Genomic DNA, 24,268 nt, shown 5'->3' on the forward strand with positions numbered 1-24,268 from the left:
GTGAAGACGCGCTATTGGAGGGCCTCGAGCGAGTCCAGAACCTAGGCCTCCAAGCCTGAGAGGGCTTATCACATCATCCGAAGCATAAGCCCAAACACGACAAAATCTGCTGCAGTTCTGAAGATATATATTGGAAAAGAGTACATACCCTTTCGCCAGAGACTCCCATAATTGAAACAGTGTGCTCAAATCCCCCCCAAAGATTTGTAGAGAGCAGAGCTCGAATTGGGCACGAATTCTGCATAGATTTTGGCTCCAAAAATTTTTGAGATCGACACTGTAGTCGTTAACTTTGAATGAACGCCTTTCTCGGTGCCATCTAAGAATCGTGTGGGGTTTCATCGAATACGATCGCCTTCACGAACCATGAAGGGCTTGAGCCGAGCCAACTCACGAACCATTGTGGAAAGCTGGAGATAACCATTTTACCCCAAGCAGATGCCATGGAACCCCCTAAAGCCTGAAGTTTGCGTAGCTCGATCCCTCACCAGCAGAATTCCCCGCAAACCTGTGATCCACAGTGACTGGGCCTGGCTGGGCAAAACTAAATTCCATTGACCTGCAGCAGAAAAGTAATGTTCAATTTCACTAATTCTTGCTATCATATTGCCATTGTTTGCCCAACGTGCTTATGACAAAACCTTGCTTGATGCCCTTTTAGCATCTCAAGCATGAAGCGATGTTGCTCGAGCATTTCCCTTTTGTGCAGCCCGCAGCAACTGCCGATCATGTGACCTGCCATCACTCTGACAGCCCAGACGTCAGGCCATGGGCAGCGAGAACAGCTGGCTGAAAGAACCTAGGACCAAGCTGGTGAACAACAATGCCTTCTTTATTGAATCAAATTTGGTGCCAGAGACATTTGCCATGAGGGAGCAGAGCTCACCTCCAGGTGAATGAAGCCTTTGATATCGAGCTGATGATGTGTGAATATATCAAGTTTATGGGATGATCTCACATGTGACTCTTGAGATTACCCAGTGCTCGCTTCTTGTTCAGAGCAGATACAAGGCTGCTTTGCCTCACATCTGTCAATGCAATTTCGCTGAGATGAAGTCAAATCTACTGTTGAAAGCCAACAATCACACAGCTTGCATCTCCGGGTCCCTTTCCTGAGGGGTTTCTTTTCGAACAACGGAAGCTTGTTCCAGGGCTACAGCAAGCCCTCTTTTCTTTGTCCTTAATTTTCTCCTTAAATCGGACTTTGTCTACTTGAGCAAATGCCCTTTCCTTACCAAGCCATCAACAATGGATGCCCTACCAGTGAATGGATAGAGATCTAATGGAGAGCCTGATGCTCAATAAAAGAGAATTACAAATTGTAGTGGCCTTTTGGATGCTGTGATATTTAAAGCTGAAGAGCTCCTGGACTTCCACCTTTATCTTTCCATGCTGCTTTTCGGTTACAGAAAAATTTTCCTTGCCTTTGATTTCCATACTCCAAGTCTATGCTTCTAGGATTACCCATAGTCATAGGCAATCAACTCGAAATTATCTTTAAATAAGTAAAATTTGTTCATTTGACTAGAGCAGGCTATGGCAACCCATCAGCGGGGCCGACAGAGCCCACAGAGCCCGTGGCAGCATGTCCGGCGCGGAAGGGTAAGAGCTCCGCAGTCCGTGTGCCTATGGCACGTTACCATTTCCATGTGTTTCACTAACCAAGATCAGTTGACTGCGATGTTTACCGAATGGCCCTTCGATTGCTGGAGGAGCCCTAACCCGGTGGGCTTTGCAAATGATAGTGGCGTCGCTTGTTATCGGAATTGTATACTAGTGGTACTGATGCATATGCCCGCTTTTGTACAATGGCTCTATCTTCACATTTCGGCTCCTTGTAAAGAAATGGATACGACTTATGGGTGCGTTGCGTGTTACCTAGCCTACCTGGCTAGGAAGTATCGGGAGTACGGTAAAGAGAAAAGTCAAGCCGAATTCAACAGTCTAGCCCGGGACTTTTGGGAGTGCTGTCGAGGGAAGTTCTGGGCTGTGGATGCTACCGCACAGCAAGATTGTGAGGAGTTTTTCTTAGCCCTTATAAATAACTTGATGGCCGAATTTGACATCCCAGGACGGTACGAAGTTGATCCTTAGCTTCCTATGTGATTATGGTGACTGAATACTTTCCAATTGTTATAGGGATGTCCAGCCTTTGACACACATGTTCCAAACGGTGTATAAAGTGCGGACCAAATGCCAGAACTGTGGCATAGTTTCTTATTCTCCAAAGAGCATCGACTACGTTTTGCGCACTTCTCCGCCCGAGACCGGCTCATTAACACTCCATGAAGCCATTGAGAGGACCTTTACTGAACACACTTCAGATTATCATTGCATTGATTGCAGACATACCGGGCCAGCAGTCCGTCGTACAGTCATTAGGGATGCGCCTGAAATTCTCGTCATTCGGGTTAACCGCCACCGCTCTGGGGGAGGCAAGCTAGTAAATAAGATACGATACAATGAGAAATTTGACTTGACCGGCGCTCTTGAACCGTATGCGAGAGATAAGGATAAGGAGCTCTTGAAATATGAGCTCTACAGCACGATTTTCCATGAAGGAAATGACGTCCACGGCGGTCATTACTACGCACATGTGAGAACCCCCGATGATAGATGGGTATATGTGAACGACGAGGATATCGGAGAGTCTTCTGCGAGCGACGCTCTCGGGGATAACACGGAGGGGCACTCTGCCTCAAGTGTGCCATATGTTTTGATCTATATCCGAAAACCTTTCAACTGTCCGGACCCTGTATCCAAGTTGACAACTGACGACAGTTTATTCCACGAAACTTTAGCGACTATCGACGAATCAGCGATAAAGCATATCGAGCAGACGGACCGACCGTCAGGTCAAGACGTGCAAAATCCTGCAAGTCCGAATGACAACAGATCTGAGGCAGATTTAAAGGCGAGTTTTGAGTTCCCAAACCCGGGAGAGGATTCAGATATCGAGGTTGGAAACTCGCCTCCAATTCGTTCTGGCATGCCCGCGCCTGTTGCGACAAAGTGGGAGGGCCAACCGGCAGAGATCACAGTCAAGGTAACTATGGGCGAAATGGTTTTGACGGGAGTATTAAGGGGTATATTAAAAAGAAGCCGCAGGCAAGTCTCTTCTCCTCGCAGAGGTTCGCTTCCGCCGGAAAGGCCACAAGGCGTGACAAAGAGACACAGGTTATCGAAGCAAACCACCAGGAACGCGCAGACAGCGGAGGATGCATCCGGCGATACAACCCCAAAGGCCACTACTCAAACATCTGCAGCAGAGGCTGGTTGTCATCAATAGCTTTTCTTGGGAGTTTGTGGTTGGACGCTGTGTTGGCAATGGATTTTGATTGTTCATGGCAAGGTGTTTCGTGCTTGTTGTTGGTATCAGAAGTTTGACTTTTGGAATATAACTACACCTCGAAAGATTTCACAGTTCCTTGCTGGATTAAATCGTATTGTCTTCGAGGGATAGCGAAATCTGGCTAAATATACCCAATCTTGAAACCTAGCACTAACCTCTTTCTCCGACCTCATGAAACCCCGCCGCCACTTTGTCGTCGTTGACATAGCTACCATAAACCCTTGAACCATGGAATCTGGATATCAGTTTAATACCCTCCCTACCCCATCAGTCTTCCTAACATCAGTCATCCGTGAACTTTCAAGCATTGTTCTGGAGCCAGTATCAACATCTCCTAGCCCTGGTGTCCTACGTGCTCCTCATAATTCGGACTCAGTTCACAACCCACTCTCGTCCCTATCTCCCGAAACACTAGCAAAAGTCGAGCCTATCCTTTTGACACTTCATTGCCTCTTCCCTAATGAATTCCTCTTAGCCTTGGATCTCCTAGACCGGAAACTCATCAGAAAATACCTTCGCACAAACACTTCTACTGCACAAGATACCACACACGGAACGTACTTTGTGCTCTCTTCGTCGACAAGAATAGAGAAACAACCAACTAGAAGCTCAAGTCAGGCACCCCGCTCCCCACCAGGTGCTAGCCAGCAGCATTCAGGAATCGACCTACCGGAAAGGTATTACGAAATCCACCTCCATTCATGGAATTGCACTTGTCCCGCTTTTGCAGTGGCGTCATTCTCGTCTCTGAGCCAGGATACACCAGAGCTGGAGTCTAGTGATCTCAAGGAAGCGGACGGTCATATCACGCAGGACTGGCGATTCGGTGGCTTACTTGCACGGGGAATAACGGGCGGTGGGAGCGGAGATCGATGCTCATCTAGCCCGGCGATATGTAAGCATTTGCTTGCTTGTGCTCTCGCATCCCAGTGCCCGGACCTATTTGCGCATGGAGTCGAACAAATTGCCGTGAATGAAGCGGAAATGGCAGCCCTGTATGCCGGATGAAATTCTTACGAAAAGGCCAATTCTACGCTACAGATATAACCCTTTGTGAGATTATGGGGCGATGATTTGTATTCTGTGACGTCGACAGGCCAGGGTTAACTTACAGTATTCACCTGTAGCCTACGAACTATACATCTCTGGGAGGTGTTTTGAGTTATCAAATACGGAAAACATTGATTTTCTATCCAAGAGCTGTGGCTGGGCAATGTCCCGAGCGTTGAAAAGAACCTAACTTTGAATGGAAAGCCTGAGGCGAGCGCCATTGTAGGGGTGATAGACTGCACTATTTGATCCGCTCGTGGACTAATACGCTCCGGTTGCATTATTGGCGGACAAAATTTTGTGGATATGTCCAATAAATGAAACCATTTGATATCCCCGATACGGGCTCCCAATATCGTTCGCCGTAACACGGACGTCCTATCTAGTCTACAACGGAAAAAAAGAGGCTAACCTGCAAGGTTCAATATCAATAGATGGAGAGAAGGGTATGAACAGGTATACGAACTCCTATCATCCCTTCTTTTTATTCTTCGAGCTGTCGGACTCATCTTTTGCCTCGCTATTATTCTTCTTCTTTTCCTCTGTGTTGCCATTTGTCACCGCCTTCTCATCCTTGCCTTCTTCTAATTTCGCCTCTTGCTCCTCTTGTTGCTGCCGATTCTGGATTTTGTTCTCGATCAAATCATGGAAAGCAGTGATCGCGCGGATCAGACTGCTGATATATATCGACATAAGTTGGTCATTGGTCTTCATGTTCATGGCGCGCGCAAGTTCTGTATTCTCAATTTGTGGTTGTTCCGATGCGTTCCCTGACGAGCGTTGTTTGGCCGCTGCAAGGTTGGGGAGGAGGTTGAATATATCCTGAAGATTGCCTAGGATAGCATGATTAACAGGCAGTTCACGATCCAGGACCTTTTGTAGATATTGGCCAATGTCGCGTAACCTTAAGTGCAATCCTTGTAATGACTGAAGCTGAGAAGTGATCCGGGTTGAGAGGGTGCCAACTGCAACGTCACGGATGTCCCTAAGAAGGTGCTCTACACCAATTTCTTCCGCTTCTTCCGCCTCAATTATTGATGGGGTATGAACGAAGGTTTTCGATGTGGTTGTTCCGTCCTAGACACGCACAAATGCACAAACATTAGCCGCTGGATGACCACAAAACAACGGTCCTCCTCACATCTTTGATTTCTTCCACAGCAAAGTATGCGTCAGTGGGCACGCCAACTTCCTTTGGCTGTACGTCAATGATTACTAGTAAGGGATTCGGCGTGTATCGTTTGAACAGCTCATTGACCTCTAGGTCAGATGCCCTCAACTTGGGGCCAGAATGGTACCATCCAATAAGCTTTTCCCGTGCATTAATCTTTTTAAACATATCATTCATCGACTCCACAAAATTATGATCTAAGAACCAAACAGATGGATCTTTGTCGTCTTCTTCAAATGGCACTAAATATAACAAATACGTCAGCACCGGGAACATCACGGAATTTCTACTTCAACATTCGGAGAGCGCTGCGTACCCGCAAAACTGTTTGATACCCGAACATTCTTGCCATCATTCTGCCCTAGCAAAACACCAACTACTCGTCTTCGGGTGCCCTTCGCTGTCCGTCCGTAATGATCTGCGACTGAAAGAAGGACAAGGGGAGCAACAGAGACGGTACGAGTCACTAAGGAGAGGGTGTCGGCGGTGGTGGCCGGCATGGTGAAAGGGGATCAAATGAATACCAGCTCCTGAAAATAATTCGATGGTCGGTATTCAAAGAAGTTGCTGTCTGCTTGGGCTGCTGAGGGAGGTTGTAGCCCGGTTGGAGCTGATGATGCATGGCCGATTTGATAACTAACTAGTTACTAAGTTAAATAGTTAGCTCCAGCCTGGAGCGACTGACTAAGCAGACGCCAAGACATATCCAAGCTAAATCATGTGGTTTCTCTTGGCGGTTCGATCACTAATATTCCCCTGTCGAGTTCGCGCGTTTGTGCGGGAGAAGCAAAGTTTGCGAGGGACAATGTCATCGTAGGATACGGAATGCGGGCCAATATTCGGGAATTTCGAAGAGAAAAGAGCTCTCTAGTATGGTTTGGCCTGGTATTGTCGTAGCACCGTAGACCGGCTTCACAACATGGATGGCTGTAACCGGCGCATTCTTCAACTTCCCCAACCCTTTCTGCTCGAAGGAGATTACTTTATCGTATCAAACCCTGCTTTTAATAGCAGATCCTTCATAATTGGTTGCATGGTGTCAGGGACTCAAAGACATCGCGTCTCTCTCGGCAAAAAGGCGCGCAGATCCACCGCCATCGCTCAGCGTCAACCGTGTCCACTTGGTTTTCTGGAAACCACCTCGGCCCTGCGGCAGCTTTGGCTCCAAGAAACCTTCCACAGATTTTCCAACTTCACGTCTTTTCTTCCGCAGACCAGACCACCAGCCATTCTCTCTCTCCACTCCCTTCTCTCTCTTCCCCTCCATTTCGCTCCGCTTCATCCCTCATCCTTTCTTCCAATTTCCCCGTTTGCCAGGCCCCCATCAGTCGCTTTCACGTAATGGCACCAACCAAAGATGAAACCGTTGATAGCCTGAAGAGCATCATCCGCGACCTTGAAGCTCGTGTTGTCCAATTGGAGCAGAAGCTCGTCCATGGAGAGGGTAGCTCGAAGGTCAATTCGCTCGCCGATGGTATGCGAATGGTGTTGATGGGTCCTCCTGGTGCCGGTAACGCTCCTTCGAAACACTGACGTTGTGCCGTGGACCGCAACTAACTCAATGGCAACTTAGGAAAGGGAACACAGGCACCCAAGATCAAGGATAAATACTGCATATGCCACCTCGTTCGTTCCAGTACCCAATTGACCTTAATTGCTGGAGATATACCTAACCGAACAATCATGCAATGATCCCATAGGCAACTGGTGATATGCTCCGATCCCAAGTCCAGAAACAGACGGAGTTGGGAAAACAAGCCAAGAAGATCATGGATCAGGGAGGGCTTGTCAGTGATGACATTATGGTGAACATGATCAAGCACGAGCTTGAGACAAACCAGGAATGTCGCAACGGGTAGGGCGGACCAAAACTCGAGACATTGAGATTAACAGAATTTTACTAACCCGATAAACTTATAGCTTCATTTTGGATGGTTTCCCACGCACGGTTAAACAAGCTGAAAAGTTAGACGAGATGCTTAACGCTCGTCACCAGAAGCTTCAGCACGCTGTCGAGCTCCGGATCGACGATGAGCTCCTTGTGTCCAGGATAACAGGGCGGTTGATTCACCCCGCTTCCGGCAGATCCTACCACAAAATATTCAACCCTCCAAAAGTCCCAATGACTGACGACATCACTGGCGAACCCCTGATTCAGCGCTCAGATGACAACGTCGAGGCATTGAAGAAACGCTTAGTTACATACCATTCCCAAACCGCCCCTGTCGTCGGCTATTACAAGTCTACCGGTATCTGGAAGGGAATCGATGCCAGCCAAGAGCCTGGCCAGGTATGGAAGAGTCTTTTGCAAGTCTTTGAAAAGAAATGATCCAGTGGATTCCTTGACAACGTGGGGTTGTTAACCCAGATTTATGACCTTTGTCTTTTTGATTCCGTGCCCAATCTCCAGGGACTGATACCAGATTCTGTTGGAGGATTAGATATGTCTTCATGATTGTTCTTGTGGAAACATTCTATTTCTACGTTTTTGTTGTGTGATAGGCAAGCAACTTGTATGCATATAGACTCCAAGTTCTGTGAGTTGTGGATACAATTACCCGTTTTCTACGCCTGGCAATCAGTGGCTTCTGGAAATGTCCAGTTTGGCCATTTCTTCTCTGTTTCTGGTGTTCCCTAGGCATTGTTCAGACGAGATCCAGTATAGTAATACGCAATTTCGTCGGATGACTGAAAGATTACCCGTGTGCCCTAGGAATTAGCCCCGGTTTTCTATTCACTGGACGCTCTTTTACTGCTCACTATCCCTTTAAGAACCATGTGCTAGAAGGCTCGGCCTTAAAGGAACGCATGATCTTTTCCCTGAGCTCTGAGATAAATTCTTCTCTTACTGTCAACTTCTCTCACTTGCCAACAACCTTCCTCCTTATATCAAGCTTCTCCTTTCCTTCTTGCACTATATTCAAAAGGCTCTTCTTCAGCTTGAAAGTCTAGATCTCCATACAAAATGTGCCTCAACAGCATTCTTTGCTGCTTTGGCAAGAAAGAAAGGCCCCAGTTGGGGCATACCAGACAGATCAGTGGTCCAGTTTTGTGAGTTCTAGCAGTGTCCTCAGCACAGTTACTTCCTTCAAGATACAGATCATGGCCACTAACCTGGATCTTCCTTCTCTAGAGACTATACCACAGCGAATGTTGAAAGAATGAGGTTAAGATGTAAGTTAGAGGGTTATATTCGTCCCAATCACAGGTAGTTCCAACACGGGCAGCTTACGTGGTTCATGTGTGCTTTGTTCTCTTCTAACAGCCTTCCATTGTCTTTTGAGATATGTTCGAGAACTGTTTGTAAATCACCTATCAATGAAGCATCACGTGCTTCTAGGCTGCTTTTCCCCTTGGCCTGGCTAACAGACTGATTTTCTTTGATATTTATAGCAATCAATCTTCCACAAGCTCCAGAAGGGACCCCAGTGCGCCGGCAGAGCCTTCCGGCCGACGTCAAGGCCCAAATCGCCGAGTTTACTCGGCCAGAGGTGAGACCGCCCGTTTATCCTTATGCTTCCAGTCGTTGGGCGCCCTAAACCTCCTTAACTCCGCTCCTTCAAACATGGAGATCTAAGTAAGCTAACTAATGCATTCCTACCGCAGGTCAAGGCAACCTCTTCTGCTCCCCAGGCAGCTAACTCGGAAGCGGAGAGCCACCAGCAAGCAGCTCCTGAGGCTACCACGGCTGCTTCAACCCCTGCCTTGCGACCCAAATTTCCTTTTGAATATAGGGAGGACGAAATCTGATTCGGTTCTCTTTTCTTCCCTTTTTCTTTTACCCTTTTCAACTTCCTTCAAATAAGCATACATCGAAACTTCTCTTTGTATGCTTTTTCCTTAGAGTACCTTGCGGTCGGCCTTCCTGCGCGTTCCACTATTTCCTGAAGACAGTTATGTCCCTTTGTCCCCCTTTGTACGTACCTTGCAACGAAGAGCCCTAAGGGCAATATGGAATCTTCTGCTCCCTTCCACGTAAGGCTTTGCGTTTCTTTTGGTCTTGGGGGTGTTAATTCTCTGAGTACCCCCAAAGTCCTCCTCCTAACATTAAGTGTATTCCTCGAATGGCTTCAGGGTAGCTACCCTGCCTTGGACTGGCGCCCTCTTCCGCCGGACTCCCCAAAATATTTCTCCTGTCAAGTGAGGCCCTAATTTGCGGCTGAATTGGCTTTGGACAACCTGGAATTAAATGAAAGTTATATTTCAGGAATCAAAAGAAACTGGTATCTAGACGTCAAATTTTGTATTCGACAAGGTTGCACGTAATCGTACGTTCGCCATAGCGGGGTTGAAATAATACGGATGTTCCTACGGATGTTCCTACGGATGTTTCTGAAATCTTCTATTTTCTCAGCCGAATTCGCCGATTTTTGTTATAACCAAATTTTTGTTACGGGTCTCAATAATTAGCAGAGCACTTTCCAGGCCTACGTTATGGTCTCAAGCACGGCTGAGTCGTAGCCGGTGCTCTTGAGTACTACATCCAGGTACAAAGCGATGGACCAGATGAGGAATAGCTTAGGCAATATGATGCCACGCTGGACTGGTAGCATGGGGCATTCTGCCTTGTGAGATGTGTGATGGTATGCTTCTCTAAAGGTCGTTTGGGAAGTGAGCGTGCTTGCTGCAGTGTTCTAGGAAGACGAGCAAGCTCTACAACATGATCAATGGTTTCAGAAGCAATTGCAGTGGTTAGCTTCAGAACGCGACGATGAAAGTGGTAGAAATACCAATGAAGCCGCAGTATGTTCCCAACCGCTGTAAACTATTATTTTATTAGCCAAGCTCCTGATTGGATTGTTGCAATCATATCTCCCATACCATTTGGCCAGCTGAAAGGGCAAATCCATGAAACTCAGGCACTGGCACAGAAGGAAAATTCTCCTTCAACTAGGTGTAAGTGCTAGCTTCACATTGTATCTTTGCGTCCGCATTTGCCTGGCAAAATTGTTCACTAACTCAATGCAATATCAGAGATTGAATCAAGGTTTAGTAGTGACTAAACAAATGAGGATGGGGATGCAAACAATAAAGCTTCCATTCGGGGGCCAACATTTCAAATCTTCAAGTTTGCATTGTTCCACGGGGTATACTCAAGTGATATGCTGCAGCTTGTCTGGATGAGAGCTGAATGCGTAAGAAGGCAAGCAAAGAATCTGATAGTCTTGTTACGGTCTTTGAGGGCAATGAGAACATCAGTCTCTTTGTTTTTTTTTTCGGCTTTGCCCAGCAGCCCAGGAGTAAGTCATGTCATCCTGCTTCAGCTGCTGAATCTAGACCAGACTTGCAGATATGTGTAGACAAGTATTAGATTATTACATACCTGTTAATAAAAATTAACAGCATCGGACACATAGCATATTGATTAGAGAATGAAAATTTGACATCCTGTAAGGTTGTTGCCCTGAAGCAAAATAAACTCACTGCTCTTTCCCACAAAATTGTTCTGGGATTTTAGGTTGATATGCCAGGACTTGGAGCAAAAAGATTTTGATGCTTTGTACCAGGGGAAAACACTAGACAATAGCAGGCTTATAAGGAGTACCACAGGCTTCTCCCTGACTCTCTAAGCCCACTGATCGGCAAAAATCTTTTAGGCACGGGGTCTGCCTAGGGCGCCCGGGGCCTCCGGCGCTAAAAAAGGGTGCCTGTAAATTGGCCACTCTTGCCTATTTTCAGGTCAGCGGCGCCGGGATCTTATGCTGGTGCCCCGGGCGGGCCCCGAGCTTAAAAGATTTTTGCCGATCTGAGTCACCTACTAAGACGAGGCACTAACTAGCATGATTCTCTGCTTCAATACTCCGTAGATATCTGTAGAGATAGGAAATTAATCATAATAAACAAGTTCATCAACTTGCGTTCTTATATATATGATACAAGTTGATGACTGTTTGATCTTATTTCATGCTGATCTGCTTCAGTGTATTCTTGAGTCTAATTACTGGTCTGCCTTTAGGAGCACACTGCATAATTAAATGCAGGAACACAGCAAGAGATTTACCTACAAATATTACCTGAACAAGGCAGGGTATTATGATCTGAGAAGCAAGAACACTCATGCTGTGGATTTAACCTTTTCTTAAGGATTTGATGGGAGTGTCTTGACTGACTCCTGCCCCAGCTGGCAGCATCATATCATGCTTCATTTTGGAGATGATATCAAATCCACTGCAGGGGCTGAGCTCCTTGTCTTGAACTATGGTGCACTCACTGGCTATGTGTATGAGGTCTTGATGCCCGAGCTGGTTATGCTGGTCAAGAAAGACATGGGAGTTGACAACAAGCAAGCCTGCCAGATCCTGGTGGAAAGTGACAAGATAGGGGAGCCTTTGCTCAATGGTGTCTAATCCTGATATTCTTGAGAGTATTTGAATATAGCCTGAAAGCATGAAACCATATACAAGCAAACGTATAGATACCACACCCTGGTAGACTTAGTGAAAGCATTCAGCCCGTCGAATTATCATCAGATACTTAACCATAGTAAGGATACTATTCGTCATCATGCCACATAAAAGTAAAAATAAGTTAAATAGTAATTCAAAGCTACAATTAATCAGATTGCTTCCTCCCATTCTGAGCATTTAGGATAATGACCGCTGTCTGGCTGAAAAGCGGGGAGGCCGCTCCCATTCTGTCAACTGAAGCTGTTGACGACGAACGTGGATTGTAGACAGCAGCACGTCGCGGCCAGGAGAACTCGGCCAAACTGTTCAGAAAACACCAAACTGAGAATTTATTTACAATTTGCTCTTGTGAAAGAAGTGGGAATTTGGTCCAATGCCCGTGGATGCTGATGTTATTATATGTAAAAGTAGCCTTTGTATCCTATAATACTGGTACTCTTCTTAAGCCACTCGCCCCCAGCGACTCCAAGGCGTAGAGATCTGGTAATTATACCGTAAAAGGGGGCCCTAGTTGCTGATGGCACTAAAAAACGGGGCAGGCGACTCCAACTTCCACATCCTGCTTGATGAAGAGGTCTAGATCTTGGTCCTTGTAGATCTCTTCAAGGCCTTCTGAAGGAAGAACTAGCCACACAGGCAACAAGCACAAGGGCTAACCATATGCACCAACCGCGCCACCTAGCCAACCACCCAATCTCAACTTCATTATACGGCCGAGTTCTGTGGACCCATCCTCTTGTACACCTGTCTCCTCCATATCCCGCAGAATGTTATCAATATATTCCCCTACCCCAGAGAGGTGAAGGATATGAGCAATAGCATGGTGTATGGCAAGGAGCCGGGGTGAAGGGGGTTCTATTGATCGGTCATTAGTGAGATAAAATGTGCGAGTAACAGGGAGATCTTGTAAAATTCCGGGGGGGGGAGAAAAGTATTGATTTGGTAGGTATGCGCCTGGCCAGGAACAGCTTCAAAGAAAACAGCAAAATTGCCAAAATGGGTGTGGAGATCACGAGTAAGACTCATAGCGTTAAATGGCCGGTCAATATTGTTACCATCCATAAGATGTGAAACATTGCAATCAAACATGTTGAGAATCATGAGTGCTGCTTTTTTGGAATCATCCTAAGCATGTCATTTAGCCCAGGGAAAGATTCTCTTTGACAAGGTGGCTTACTAATAGACAATTTGCATTTGCTTGTGTCAGAGAATGTGGGAGTATATGGGCCACTTCTAAAATCATGGATAACTGTCCCCGAAGCAGGTTCCCTTCATCATCTTGGGCATTATTGCCATCTTGTGTCAAACGAATTATTGCCTCCTGCTGATCAAATTTGCGCGAGATCACACAGCGATGGCGGTCACGGACAAGGCAAGAACCTCGAAGGACTGATATTCGGTCAGGTGTCCCAGTAAATTCATGTATTCCTCCTTGTGCTCTTTGGATGGCTGAAAGATGTGCAGGGGAGGGCTGTGGAGTGTGCCGGCCAGAAGCTTTGACTGTAAAAAGGTTAGCAGATGTCTGACAGGGCAGTGGATAGGGGCCAGACGTGGTAGAAAGAAGTTATCTAGCAGGAAGTCTGCAAATGTGATCAAGTTCTTGCCCAGTTGATTCTCCACGTCTTCATCAAGAAAGTCAATATCTTCTTCCCCAGCGACATCTAGCTTCATAAATTCGAAGAAGGCGCGTAGAAATGTATCTTGTGATAACTCAGAGCGCGAGTATTCATAGGTATAGCGGACAAATCGAGGGCGCCTGTATCCAACCCTTTTGTCATTATCTGTTGTGTCGAAATGGTTAATAATATCATAAAATCTGCGCCGAGCCCCAGCCCGTTCATCCACTGCGAAGGGTTTAGGGCCGGAAAAATTGATGATGCCCTCAAGGGATGACTGATGGCGACGCTGGGGTAATAGGGGTGTCATTTCTTTGTATGTTGCTGTGAAAAAGGAATAAGAATCGCGCCCCGTGAGAGGCTTATTCTCGAGGGTTGCATTAGAACTGATTCTTTCCCTTCCCAAGCACGTTTGCCAGCAAACATGAGCAGAAAAGAGAGAGCATGGATGGATCGCAGCAAGTTGGTAAACTGTGGTCACATGACCAACATTTGCGTACTGTGTTAGGTAATCCAGCTCGTAGACAAAATCCCCCCTTTAGGTAGCTTAGCGAATGACAACCATACGAGTCCTCCACCAGGGCAATATAAGTATAAACTTCATATACTCCGTAGAATCTTCATTATTTCATGTTGGGATTGGACTGGTGAATTAGTTGCATTGTAAGGCACTATATGGAGTACTCCGTATGTACTCCATACTCCACACTCCGTGTTAGGGGAGGCTCGCTAACGAGGTTAGGAGCTCCGGGGCCGAATCTTTGGTGGTAGTTTTTGTTTTTGGGGGGTTGAATTAGGTTGTTAATAGCACACACGGCATATGCATTTATTTTGACACACATCTGAAAGCCAAACAGTGCAAAATGTCATTCAGGTACATATTAACCACCATAATTTCCAGCTGGGAGAACGGTAAGGCATAAGAGGCGAAGAAAAGGCGTACATACATATATACATGTAAAGATGCCAGCTGTCATCCTAGACCTATGCAAACACAGCTCCAACCTCTCAAAGTTGCAGTGGATACTGCGTTGACTCAATTTTTTCCGGGTACGCCAACCCTCCCTGCCTCCGCACCTCATCCATGACCTCCATAATCACCAAACTCTCTGATAAAGGCATGGTTTCGCTTTCCAGCTTTCCATCCCTCAGACATCTAGCCACTTCATCAGCTTCCCAGTACATTCCCCGTCCATTCCCTGGGAACACAGCGTCAACCTGTTTCACAGCTTTCACAAGCTGACCTACAATCTTTCGTGGTATAATCTTATATCTTTTGGGATGGTAAGGATCGCCATAGACTTGGATCTCACCATTTGTGCCTTGAATACGGACTGACGGGCCTGCAGTGCCTTCTTCATCTGGGTCAATGGACACGCGGATGCTCGTCATGGCAACGGCATGGCTTTTGAGTTTCCCTGATGGTGTGGACCGGGGGAACTCAAGTAAAATAGACGTAGATTCATCGGCTCCGGTAGCGGGGTGCTTGGTGATTTGAGAGGATATCGCAGAAGGAGCAGCGCGGTCTGACGGTGGGAGTGTATGGTAGAGAATCTGGAAAGCCCAGGTTAATGAGTAGATACCCACTGTAGAGCACACATTAGCCTAAAGCGCTGACTTCAGAGAGAGAAGCCTGAGCAGAAGAAGAGATGCTCAACACTCACGATCAAGTAGTGCACCACCTGCAAGATTTATGTTAACCATCCTATGATCCAGACTCCAATCCTTCTCTAAATCACTCCCTGCGCTCGTATCCGCTATCACTCTCAGCACCTCCCCAATCTCCCCTCTCTTCACCAGCTCCCTAATCTCCACACAAAGTGGGAAATACCTTGTCCACACCGCTTCCATCAGAAACAGCTCTTTCTTCCTTGCCGTTTCCACCAAGATCTTCGCCTGAGCCGCATTCACCGTGAACGCTTTCTCACAAAGGACATGTTTCCCATGCTCCAGGGCAAGCATGGCATTCTGAAAATGATGGGAGTGGGGAGTTGCGACGTAGACGACATCGACGCACGGGTCTTTGACCAATTCTTCGTAGGATCCATATGCAGCGCAGGGAGCGGGCAGTCCGAGTTCGGCGATGAACTGCTCCGCGCGCGCTTTGGACGTAGATGATGCTACGGCGCTAACTGTGTGGGAAATGTCTCCTGAGCTGCGGAGAGCGGGGTCGATGAGGAGGTCGCGCGTGAATTCTGTTCGGCCATCCAGTTAGATCGAGGGCCTGGGTATGGGATTTGGGAGTTTCGAGGGACATGTAAAGTCCAAAGAAGATCGGGCCATACTTTTGACAATACCACCCGTCGCTGTGCATGTCATCAGCCTGATACTTGACGCAAGGAATCTAGGGATGAAGACGCGCCTCACCCATCATTCCCCAACGTAGCTTATACGGTTCCGCCATCATGAATATGGAGCTATGAATATGAAATTTCAAGTGACCTGGGTTAAAAAAGAGTGTGAAGACTTCCCGTAAGTCAAATAACTAATCGAATCAAATTGATTATATACTGGTTCTATGTCCCATTGATGATAGAGATGAGGGGTTTCCACAACAGAGTTACATCGGATAAGTAAACCAACGCTGCGCGACACGCAATACGGAGTAGATAAGCTCAAATGACCAAAAGCTAGAATAACCTCGAACAACAAGTGATACAAAGTAACCAAATGCATGCCATTTGAATGTCTAAGGCTCTCGGCTAAATAGTACATGATGCAGTAAAAATAACAGGGTCCTCCGCCGTGAACATATCACTCGGCGTGTTTGGTCTCCATGCCGAATTGTAGGAGTCTATGGTTGGACGGACATGGTCACTTAAGCGTTGAGATGATAAGCTACGTAAACTTGACTTGTCAAGAAACCGGTTCCGTTTTTATTCTAACATTAGATCCAGGAGAGTCAATGTCCTGTCAAAGTGTTAGTACGAACGACGTCAAAATCCAAGAGAGTACCTCAGCAACATCGTACCTCTGCCTTGCGTTTCCCTAAAACAGAATCGGGAGTGGATGTCCGCCCAACTGGGGTTAGTGAGCCGGGAGGAGCAGCAGCTCCATCCTTTGTGAGCTCTGAATAACAACTGGCATGATATACACGACTACCCACTTTAATCGCATCCCTCCATATCCAATCCTGCGCTTCTTCCGACCACGTTGACTCAAAATGCTCCTGACAAATTGGACACGGGGTATTTCGCAGCGCTGCGTCGTTTGGTGCATGAATCCATCGTTGCTGGGGGGCCTGTTTCGTTGCTCCATCCTGGCCTGTTGATTTACCGGCCGAAGTAGATGCGGCATCGGTTAAATCGACATCATCATCATAGTCGCGGGATTTAATCCAGTCCTACGGTTTGTAAGTAGTTATCCCAAAAAAAAAAAAAAAAAAAAAAAAAAAAGAAAGGGCAATAAAGGTCCATGGGATACCTACTCTCTCATCTACGTACCAACTACGACTTTGGCCACGTTTGGATGCTTCGTTCATGCGTAGATTGGTTTTGAAATGCCAGTCCAAATGCCGAGCTTTCTTCTCCTTCCCTTCATCATTAGCCGCAAAACGACGCCCACACGTTCCGCAACGATTTGATTTTTCTTCATAGAGGCGGAAAATAAGATTTGGGCGGGGCCTATATGCAAGAGTTAATAATTATACGATAAGGAATAACCAACAAAATAACTTACACTTTGATAGATGCCGAGCTCATTTGCACATTAATTTTGATATTTGTTTGAGTAGGAGTCGGTAATTGTGGAGTTGTGCTTGGGGTATATCCGTTTTGACCAGGAAGAATGAATGGAAGACTGGGGGCTGGCTGGGATGCAGGAGCACCGGGCGCCGGTGGAAGAAGGCCGCGTGCTCTAAGGGAGGCAATTAAGGGGTTTTCACTGAGCGCCGGAGTTGCGGTTGTGGGTGTACTAGATGTACTGACAAGGGTTTGTTGAGAAAATACTTGAGCCTGAGGTGGTGGAGGAGTACGACTTTGGGGATTTGCGGTGGCTTTAATAAGCTCTGCCAGAGTATTTGGGTGTAATAGGGCCTGGATATTTGGTTGAGGAGTATGAGTCGCCAGGAGCGGCGGTGTTGGGACAGCTGATGTGGTAATCGGCGGAAGGGGTAAGGCAGCTGGAGTTATGGGTGCTGCTGGTGCCGATGCTGAAAGTTTGGAGACCTGATCGCGAATAAGTTTTAGTTGCTCTTGTGGTAGCTTTTGTTGCTGGAGAATGCTTTGTAGATCTAAAAGCGCCTTAAGCCGCTGTTGGACAGCGGTATCAAGAGGCTTGTTAGCAAAGTCGCTCCGTGCGCTCAAGATCAAGTTGTCGATATCGCGATGCAAAGAAGCCAGATCAACACCCTCTGAATACGACTGGCTGTACGGGTATTGTTGCTGTGCAGCTGGAGGATACTGAGGGGGAGCAGTTTGTGCGTATCTCGCTTGGTATGGATCCGACTATTGAGTGTAAGAATTAGGATATTAACGGAAATAGCAGTGGGATCACTTACATGAATCTGACCGTTAGCATGCTGTGGCTGACCGGAAGACGACGTATATTGAGCTGCAGTTTGGGGTAGGGTGGCAGCTTGCTTCCATGCCGGAGGAGGAGTAGCAACCCCACGGGTACGGCTGCGAATCTCCTGCTGCTGTCTTGCCTGTTGTTGCTGAAGGGCCGCTGTCCTTGCTTTAATCAGAGCGTTCTCGATAGTGCGGGTGATTTCAACAGGAAACACAGGCCTGGAGTCCAAGGACCCTGGAACAGGTTCCTTCCACGTCTTTAACATCTCGTCTAGTTTTTTCCGAGTCTGGGAATCGACAAGGGTATACGCATTCATGAAAGTCTGGTAGAGGTTGCGTCCTAAGAATAAAGTGTAGGGAGTCCCTACGTTCTTGACGACCGAGTCAACTACGTAAAGAGCCGGTAGCTTTTGCGAAGGGGGGGTCTACAGAAACAAATTAGACAACGATCCCGCAAAATATAAGCGTCTACAAATCTGACGACATATAGGCAAAAGCCATGGAAACGCAAAGAGAAAAAAGCCCGACAAATAGAGTTTAACGGAAAGGAAGATTTTGACCTACTGTCCGTATATGATTTTCCAGGACCCTGGATATGGCCATCGCATGTTCAGTGTTTTCCTTAGCAATGACAGTTAAATTGCTAATCTGGAATTTGTCGTTCGTCGTCAGGTCTTCAAGGGAGTTCTTGTAGTCCTCAGCGACTTCATCCGAGGCGAGTCCAGACATACCGGGCAGTAGATTTACTGCGGGAAATTGGAATGCGACAGACGGAGGCGAGCGCCGTCGAGATATTAGGCTGAAGAGTTAAAAAAAAAAAAAAAGGGAGGAAAATGAAAAGACAAGGGAGAGAGGGTGAGGTCTGATTATTCTCTTGCAGAGTGAAATTCTGGAGTAAGTAGCTTCCTGTGTTGCCAGGAGTATAAGTCAATGATATGTTTCTTTGTTTGACTGTCTTCTGTCTCTCTCCCTCCTCGCGGAGATAAATCTCTGATTTGAGTGAGCAATAGAAGAAGAAACACAAAAAACAGTATGCAAAAAATTTTGTTCTTTGCTAGCTATTATTCGCAGAGACTGGTCATAGAACAGAACCCGTGCGATATCCCACGAATTCACTCCCAAAGCACCTTGTATTCCTCAGCCTATCGCAAAACCAAAAATCAAAACACTTCCCCCGTTCTACGTATTCCCTTCAAGCGGCGTATGCTGACTAGTCTAGGCCGGGAGATGCGGGATTATTATCTGATCTCACTCTGAGACTGGCAAAGGATGACACGTGCGAGGTGGTTTGGATGGTGGCGGGCTGGTTTCGAAGGAGACCAGGAAAAAAAAGCAAAATCGAATAGAACAGGCGTCTAAGGAAGCAAGACGTTCATCTAGGCATTAAGAAGAGAACAAGTGTGGTGAAAAGAAAACAGAGGGCAGGGGCAGGAGTCGTGGTGTGAGGTTGACGATGGCAGTGGAAGGCGAAGAGGTTTTGGCGTCGGATTCTTATGTAAAACCAGGCCATACTGCGCCACTAACTAACCTAGTTAGTTAGCACGGTGCTTAGTTGGCCGTCTGACTAAGCAGAGCCAAGTGTGGCGGCCGGCTCCCGGAATCACATGACGTGGCTTTCCAGGTTCGGGATCGGAAGGCCGTCTCGATGTTACATTTCGCTGGGACTGGCGTATGGGCGTATCTGGCGATGACGATGGTCCCATGGGCGAGTGTGCCACTTGTTTAGCAACCTCCCGCATCCTTGCTGCAAGGTCATCAGTAAAGAAGTATATAAAGGAAGAGAGGACTGCCAGGCACACGCTTAACTGTCCCCCCCTACTCTTCACCCTTTCACGCAGTCCTTGAGTGATTACAAATTCAAACGCACCAAGTTTTCGATCCTTTGGAGTGCCTGATCTGACAACACATTTAACTTCCACGCAACCCCGCGTTGAGCGCAACACATCTCCAAGTTAACCTGTTCCACAGCATGAAAGTGACACTCACTGTCATCTTTAGCTTTCTCTTCTCAGCTGCTATGGCCGCCTCCGCTCAACACAAGTCCGTCATCATCACGTTCCCTTCAGAAACGCCTGACTCGGTGGTTCAACAGGCAAAGGATGCGATCAAGGCAAACGTATGCTAGGCAGTCAAATCCTCCAGTTGTACTACCACGAGAACTAACCCCTCCATTTGTCAACAGGGTGGCAAAATTACCCATGAATACAGTAAGTTGCAACCACGCCATTAATTCATCAGCGACCTTTTGCTAACTTATGGCTCTGTATAGATTTGATCAAGTATGCATTACCCCATTTATCGCTCACCATATGAGTGTGATCCTCACCGTCCTTATCTGCAGAGGATTTGCGGCCGAAGCGCCGTCGGTTGCCATGGATGCTGTTAGTGCTCTTGGGACAGAATACCCCCCCGTCATTGAGGACGATCAGATTGTCACCATAAACCAACCGGCTACGAATTGATGTCTTGATGAGATGGGGACAATCCTCTACGTCCGATCCGAGATGAATGGATTCTTTATGGACTAGTGGCTCTTTGTGTGTATTCCTGGCCAAAGTGAACGCTTTATGGGGATACTCAGGGGGAAGTGGATTCGAAGGATCGTTTCAGAATCTACTTATAATCATACTTTGAATGTCATGAATTCTATTGGCAATGTCTTCTCATGTGGAGCGGTCTACTCCGTACATATGGGAGATCCTATTTCGCTCTTTAAAAACAAGGAACCTGTTTCGATATACTCCGTACAAGAAGTTCAATTTAGTACTTAAACTTACATAGTGAATCAACTATGGACTGATACTCATTGCCGGAACAAAGCGATCAAAGCCGGTTACTGGTACGCTGGCAATTAGAGATATCAGAATTGCTTCCAGCTCCATATGATAGAACCCCTGTTCATTGGAGGAATAAGGATGCCAGTTCATCCATTTGCTCCATCAAGGCCTCCAAGGTTCGCACGTGGATGGCTAAAGGCCAATTTTACTAACGAGAAAAAGTTGTCGGGATCCGAAGCTTAGATTTGGTTAAAGTACAGAGGATGCCCAACTTCAAACTTCCAGGGCTTATGGGCGGACCAAGGTAAGTCTTATCGTTTGCCAGCTTTCAAAGCGCTGGTCAGGGTGACCCTTTTCTGGTTGATGGGAACGAAGGCCTTCAGGCAACACTAATTCGTTAGCACCAAGAAGCGCCAAGACGATATTTCAGGGGAAGCCTTCTCGGCTCTGACACGCTAAAATGTTTCGTTCAAATTTCTGGAATCTCGGAAGGGAGCTCTCAAACTCGCGTTGGGCCAGGAATTTCTCGTCGGCCCATTTCAGCGTCTTGTGGCGCGTTTCAATCGTCCACAACCATGGCCAGACAGAAACCCAAGTATGAATTCGGGGGCCCGTAAGTCGTCCCTCAATTCAGTCATCAACTGCTAGGGCATTGCTAACAAGGGGTAACTCGTTGCTTAGTCCAGGGGCCACTGCTATCGTCCTTGGCCTTCCAGTGCTGATGAATTTTCTCTATTTCACCTGCAATGATGTGACCGGCTGTCCAGCACCAGCTCTTCTAGATATCCGCACTCTTACCTGGGAAAGCTTAAAGTCGCAAATCCCGTGGCCACGGGATGGCATCTTGGGTTTCGCGAGCTGGAAAGCTACAAAGTGGACGCTAGCTTATTATCTGCTCAGCTTGGTCCTGTATCGGGTGCTTCCGGCTCAGGAGGTATACGGGACCAAATTGCGCGAGTCTGGCCGTCCGCTTAAATACCGCTTCAATGGTAGGTTATCCCGAGAGCGATATCGCAGTTTACCAGGGCTAACGGCGTCTTACAGCTTTCTATGCCACCATTGTCCAATTGGCCGCATGCGCGGTCGGCACCTACCTCTATGGTGCGAACTTCGTCGTTTGGACATTCATCACCGACAACTACTTGCAAATTCTGACCGCTAATATCATCATCGCCTATGTCCTTTCGGTGTACGTCTACATTGGTAGTTTTGGTGTGAAACCTGGTAACAGCGAGATGCGAGAACTTGCCAGGGGAGGCCACACTGGAAATATGATCTACGATTTTTACATTGGACGTGAACTAAATCCCCGAATCACGCTCCCCTTCATTGGCGAAGTTGATCTCAAGGCCTGGTTCGAGATGCGTCCCGGTCTGACCGGTTGGGCGTTACTCAACCTAGCCTTCGTTGCTAAGCAATACCGTACGTACGGCTACGTAACCGACAGCATCTTTATCATAACGGCGGTGCAGGGCTATTACGTACTCGAGGGTCAGTATGCGGAAACAGGCATTCTGGGCATGATGGACATCACCACGGACGGACTAGGATTTATGCTCAGTTTCGGGGATATCGTTTGGGTGCCGTTCTTGTACTCGACCCAGTGTCGCTATCTCTCAGTCTACCCGGTACAACTGGGGTGGATGGGACTCGTCGCAGTTAGTACTGTGTTCGCCATCGGCCTGTATATCTTCCGCGCCGCCAACGGCCAGAAAAACACCTTTCGCACTAATCCCAATCACCCTAGCGTCGCGGGCATGTCGTACATACAAACAAAGAGAGGCACAAGGCTACTCACTGCCGGATGGTGGGGAGTCGCACGGCATATTAATTACTTTGGGGACTGGACGCAGTCATTGCCTTTTAGTCTCCCGACAGCTTTTGCGGGCTACCTCATTTTTCCAGCCAATAGCCACGTTGCAGATGTGGGTGTCACTAAGATGCTCGATGGCCGGGAGGTGATCCAGGGCGCCGCACGAGGGTGGGGCACTCTTTATACGTATTTCTACGCTGTGTGGTTTGCCACTATGCTCATTCATCGTGAACGGAGAGACGATGCCGCCTGTGCAGAGAAGTATGGCGATGACTGGGACAAGTACAAAAAGGTTGTGAAATGGAGAATCGTTCCCGGCATCTATTAGAGTGGAAACACTCTGGAAAACATTGCTGGCGGGCAGCTCCTGTTGGAGCTTCCGGACGCAGCGTTAATCGAATACCCGGTCCCCATCGGTTGAGTTCATCATAGAGGGGGTTTGCTTGCAGTGTAGTCGTTCCTGGCGAAGACGTCAAAAATGGGTTGGATATGGAGTATTTAATGTATATCCTTTGCCACGTGTCTCCCGAGAGACTCCTCTCTAACCACTCACCTTAATAACCCAGAGCCATGTTCTTTTCAGATGAAGTAGGGTGATAGTTATCCATGTACTTATCCCAGCCGGACTTCATCAGGGCAGGCACAAGGAGAGGTGTATAGACAAGATAGGAAAATGAGACTAAGTCTGTTCAGATTTCTCACTGCCCCAACCATGCCATTTAGGAGACTAGCTGCCTTGGACTCTTGCATGTTAGCATTCACTTTGCCTGAACTATAGTGCATATTCCTCCCAGGGAGCCAAATAAGTCTCAGGCAAAAAAATACCCCATACAACAAATTTTTATGATGGATTAGACCCAGTCTCGCAATTTAAGGGAAAAGAAGAGCACAGGCAATTGTTAAGAAATAAATAAACAAAATGACAGCTCGATGGAATGGCCACATCTGAACCCATGATCTGAGCGCTGTGCTGATTGGTGTTTGAGCCATGAACAAGGGCGGGAGCGAAATCAAGTTCAGCTGGAGATAAGAATAAGATGGATCCCAACCCACCGGACCTTTACAGTGCTGATCCAATGACAACTACGGGTGGACAGATAATTGATGGGAAGGGAAATACCTCAACCCAGTATGGCCGCCGGAAACCGATATCCCTATGGTGGACAACTTTGCCGTCCTGGATCCGCTTAAACCGCCCTGGAAGCTCTTTTGCATGATACAGGTCGATAGCAGCCTGGAGGTTTAGCTTCTGTGGTTCACTGGTTGACAGGGTCATTGATCATGGCCTGCAGCTTTGCAATACGGCCTGGCACATCCCACTGAATTGGGATGGGGCACGCAGGCAGTGGGTTGAAAGGGCAGGACGACATGGCTTGCAAGATCAAGATGGAGATGGAGATGGAGATGGCGATGGCGATGGCGATGGGGATGGGGATGGGTTAACTAAATCATTCTTGGCTGCGGAGTACAGTACGGTGTCCACCGCAGCCCCACCGGATAACTAGCTTAATATCATTACCTAAGATTGTTACTTTTTTATCATTTCTGATGTACTCTGTACCAACGTACTACAG

General features: G+C 47.3%; 10 protein-coding genes across 11 annotated transcripts; 6 read left to right on the plus strand and 4 right to left on the minus strand.

The window, feature by feature from the left end:
- Nucleotides 1–1,845: 1,845 nt before the first annotated feature.
- On the plus strand, nt 1,846–3,289 carry D8B26_000837 (uncharacterized protein; the record flags this gene model as incomplete). Its single annotated transcript, XM_003071185.2, has 2 exons — nt 1,846–2,075; nt 2,140–3,289. The coding sequence occupies 2 exons, from the start codon at nt 1,846–1,848 to the stop codon at nt 3,287–3,289; spliced, it is 1,380 nt and encodes a 459-aa protein (XP_003071231.2).
- Nucleotides 3,290–3,580: 291 nt separating this feature from the next.
- D8B26_000838 (uncharacterized protein) lies at nt 3,581–4,504 on the plus strand (the record flags this gene model as incomplete). Its single annotated transcript, XM_066123358.1, has 1 exon — nt 3,581–4,504. The coding sequence occupies one exon, from the start codon at nt 3,581–3,583 to the stop codon at nt 4,358–4,360; it is 780 nt and encodes a 259-aa protein (XP_065979432.1). The 3' UTR covers nt 4,361–4,504.
- A 369-nt stretch (nt 4,505–4,873) lies between these two features.
- RPN8 (proteasome regulatory particle subunit) lies at nt 4,874–6,073 on the minus strand (the record flags this gene model as incomplete). Its single annotated transcript, XM_003071186.2, has 3 exons — nt 4,874–5,479; nt 5,544–5,815; nt 5,890–6,073. The coding sequence occupies 3 exons, from the start codon at nt 6,071–6,073 to the stop codon at nt 4,874–4,876; spliced, it is 1,062 nt and encodes a 353-aa protein (XP_003071232.2).
- Nucleotides 6,074–6,763: 690 nt separating this feature from the next.
- Nucleotides 6,764–8,332, plus strand: ADK1 (Adenylate kinase). Its single transcript, XM_003071187.2, has 4 exons — nt 6,764–7,083; nt 7,147–7,199; nt 7,274–7,428; nt 7,494–8,332. Exons 1-4 carry the CDS (start codon nt 6,915–6,917, stop codon nt 7,900–7,902), a joined length of 786 nt encoding a protein of 261 aa, XP_003071233.2. The 5' UTR covers nt 6,764–6,914; the 3' UTR covers nt 7,903–8,332.
- A 402-nt stretch (nt 8,333–8,734) lies between these two features.
- D8B26_000841 (uncharacterized protein) lies at nt 8,735–9,486 on the plus strand (the record flags this gene model as incomplete). Its single annotated transcript, XM_003071188.2, has 3 exons — nt 8,735–8,747; nt 8,967–9,064; nt 9,180–9,486. The coding sequence occupies 3 exons, from the start codon at nt 8,735–8,737 to the stop codon at nt 9,321–9,323; spliced, it is 255 nt and encodes an 84-aa protein (XP_003071234.2). The 3' UTR covers nt 9,324–9,486.
- A 2,862-nt stretch (nt 9,487–12,348) lies between these two features.
- Nucleotides 12,349–14,015, minus strand: D8B26_000842 (uncharacterized protein). The gene is made up of 3 exons (XM_066123359.1): nt 13,531–14,015; nt 13,158–13,480; nt 12,349–13,105 (listed from the first exon to the last, which is right to left on the minus strand). The coding sequence occupies exons 1-3, from the start codon at nt 13,904–13,906 to the stop codon at nt 12,836–12,838; spliced, it is 969 nt and encodes a 322-aa protein (XP_065979433.1). The 5' UTR covers nt 13,907–14,015; the 3' UTR covers nt 12,349–12,835.
- A 322-nt stretch (nt 14,016–14,337) lies between these two features.
- D8B26_000843 (uncharacterized protein) lies at nt 14,338–16,073 on the minus strand. Of its 2 annotated transcripts, XM_003071190.2 has the most exons (4): nt 15,964–16,073; nt 15,882–15,902; nt 15,261–15,791; nt 14,338–15,182 (listed from the first exon to the last, which is right to left on the minus strand). In XM_003071190.2, the coding sequence occupies exons 1-4, from the start codon at nt 16,001–16,003 to the stop codon at nt 14,605–14,607; spliced, it is 1,170 nt and encodes a 389-aa protein (XP_003071236.2). In that variant the 5' UTR covers nt 16,004–16,073; the 3' UTR covers nt 14,338–14,604. The 2 variants fall into 2 exon arrangements, with proteins under 2 accessions (XP_003071236.2, XP_065979434.1); XM_066123360.1 differs by having other exon boundaries at nt 15,882–16,046.
- A 326-nt stretch (nt 16,074–16,399) lies between these two features.
- D8B26_000844 (uncharacterized protein) lies at nt 16,400–19,549 on the minus strand. The gene is made up of 6 exons (XM_003071191.2): nt 18,669–19,549; nt 18,095–18,529; nt 17,275–18,041; nt 17,024–17,219; nt 16,568–16,939; nt 16,400–16,506 (listed from the first exon to the last, which is right to left on the minus strand). Exons 1-6 carry the CDS (start codon nt 18,831–18,833, stop codon nt 16,453–16,455), a joined length of 1,989 nt encoding a protein of 662 aa, XP_003071237.1. The 5' UTR covers nt 18,834–19,549; the 3' UTR covers nt 16,400–16,452.
- A 217-nt stretch (nt 19,550–19,766) lies between these two features.
- Nucleotides 19,767–20,918, plus strand: D8B26_000845 (uncharacterized protein). The gene is made up of 3 exons (XM_066123361.1): nt 19,767–20,220; nt 20,287–20,311; nt 20,374–20,918. The coding sequence occupies exons 1-3, from the start codon at nt 20,074–20,076 to the stop codon at nt 20,415–20,417; spliced, it is 216 nt and encodes a 71-aa protein (XP_065979435.1). The 5' UTR covers nt 19,767–20,073; the 3' UTR covers nt 20,418–20,918.
- Nucleotides 20,919–21,366: 448 nt separating this feature from the next.
- On the plus strand, nt 21,367–23,433 carry ERG24_1 (erg24, C-14 sterol reductase). Its single transcript, XM_003071193.2, has 3 exons — nt 21,367–21,494; nt 21,563–21,870; nt 21,926–23,433. Exons 1-3 carry the CDS (start codon nt 21,457–21,459, stop codon nt 23,020–23,022), a joined length of 1,443 nt encoding a protein of 480 aa, XP_003071239.1. The 5' UTR covers nt 21,367–21,456; the 3' UTR covers nt 23,023–23,433.
- The last annotated feature ends 835 nt before the right edge of the window (nt 23,434–24,268 follow it).

This window comes from Coccidioides posadasii, chromosome 1, assembly GCF_018416015.2.
Source record: "Coccidioides posadasii str. Silveira chromosome 1, complete sequence".
Lineage (NCBI taxonomy): Eukaryota > Fungi > Ascomycota > Eurotiomycetes > Onygenales > Onygenaceae > Coccidioides > Coccidioides posadasii.

What these genes read in the sequence shown, in the direction of transcription:
- ADK1 (XM_003071187.2), top strand. Translation starts at nt 6,915, where the DNA reads ATGGCACCAACCAAAGATGAAACCGTTGATAGCCTGAAGAGCATCATC. An exon ending in GATGGGTCCTCCTGGTGCCG is followed by an intron (nt 7,084 to 7,146) that starts GTAACGCTCCTT and finishes ATGGCAACTTAG; the next exon opens with GAAAGGGAACACAGGCACCC. An exon ending in AACCAGGAATGTCGCAACGG is followed by an intron (nt 7,429 to 7,493) that starts GTAGGGCGGACC and finishes ATAAACTTATAG; the next exon opens with CTTCATTTTGGATGGTTTCC.
- ERG24_1 (XM_003071193.2), top strand. Translation starts at nt 21,457, where the DNA reads ATGGCCAGACAGAAACCCAAGTATGAATTCGGGGGCCC. An exon ending in AAGTATGAATTCGGGGGCCC is followed by an intron (nt 21,495 to 21,562) that starts GTAAGTCGTCCC and finishes CTCGTTGCTTAG; the next exon opens with TCCAGGGGCCACTGCTATCG. An exon ending in GCTTAAATACCGCTTCAATG is followed by an intron (nt 21,871 to 21,925) that starts GTAGGTTATCCC and finishes GGCGTCTTACAG; the next exon opens with CTTTCTATGCCACCATTGTC.
- D8B26_000842 (XM_066123359.1), bottom strand. Translation starts at nt 13,906, where the DNA reads ATGACACCCCTATTACCCCAGCGTCGCCATCAGTCATCCCTTGAGGGC. An exon ending in AGATAACTTCTTTCTACCAC is followed by an intron (nt 13,481 to 13,530) that starts GTCTGGCCCCTA and finishes ACCTTTTTACAG; the next exon opens with TCAAAGCTTCTGGCCGGCAC. An exon ending in CAAATGCAAATTGTCTATTA is followed by an intron (nt 13,106 to 13,157) that starts GTAAGCCACCTT and finishes TGACATGCTTAG; the next exon opens with GATGATTCCAAAAAAGCAGC.
- D8B26_000844 (XM_003071191.2), bottom strand. Translation starts at nt 18,833, where the DNA reads ATGTCTGGACTCGCCTCGGATGAAGTCGCTGAGGACTACAAGAACTCC. An exon ending in ATGCTAACGGTCAGATTCAT is followed by an intron (nt 18,042 to 18,094) that starts GTAAGTGATCCC and finishes TACACTCAATAG; the next exon opens with TCGGATCCATACCAAGCGAG. An exon ending in AGCTCGGCATCTATCAAAGT is followed by an intron (nt 17,220 to 17,274) that starts GTAAGTTATTTT and finishes TCTTGCATATAG; the next exon opens with GCCCCGCCCAAATCTTATTT.
- D8B26_000843 (XM_003071190.2), bottom strand. Translation starts at nt 16,003, where the DNA reads ATGATGGCGGAACCGTATAAGCTACGTTGGGGAATGATGG. An exon ending in GCTACGTTGGGGAATGATGG is followed by an intron (nt 15,903 to 15,963) that starts GTGAGGCGCGTC and finishes TGACATGCACAG; the next exon opens with CGACGGGTGGTATTGTCAAA. An exon ending in AGGTGGTGCACTACTTGATC is followed by an intron (nt 15,183 to 15,260) that starts GTGAGTGTTGAG and finishes TGTGCTCTACAG; the next exon opens with TGGGTATCTACTCATTAACC.
- D8B26_000845 (XM_066123361.1), top strand. Translation starts at nt 20,074, where the DNA reads ATGAAAGTGACACTCACTGTCATCTTTAGCTTTCTCTTCTCAGCTGCT. An exon ending in AGGATGCGATCAAGGCAAAC is followed by an intron (nt 20,221 to 20,286) that starts GTATGCTAGGCA and finishes ATTTGTCAACAG; the next exon opens with GGTGGCAAAATTACCCATGA. An exon ending in CAAAATTACCCATGAATACA is followed by an intron (nt 20,312 to 20,373) that starts GTAAGTTGCAAC and finishes GGCTCTGTATAG; the next exon opens with ATTTGATCAAGTATGCATTA.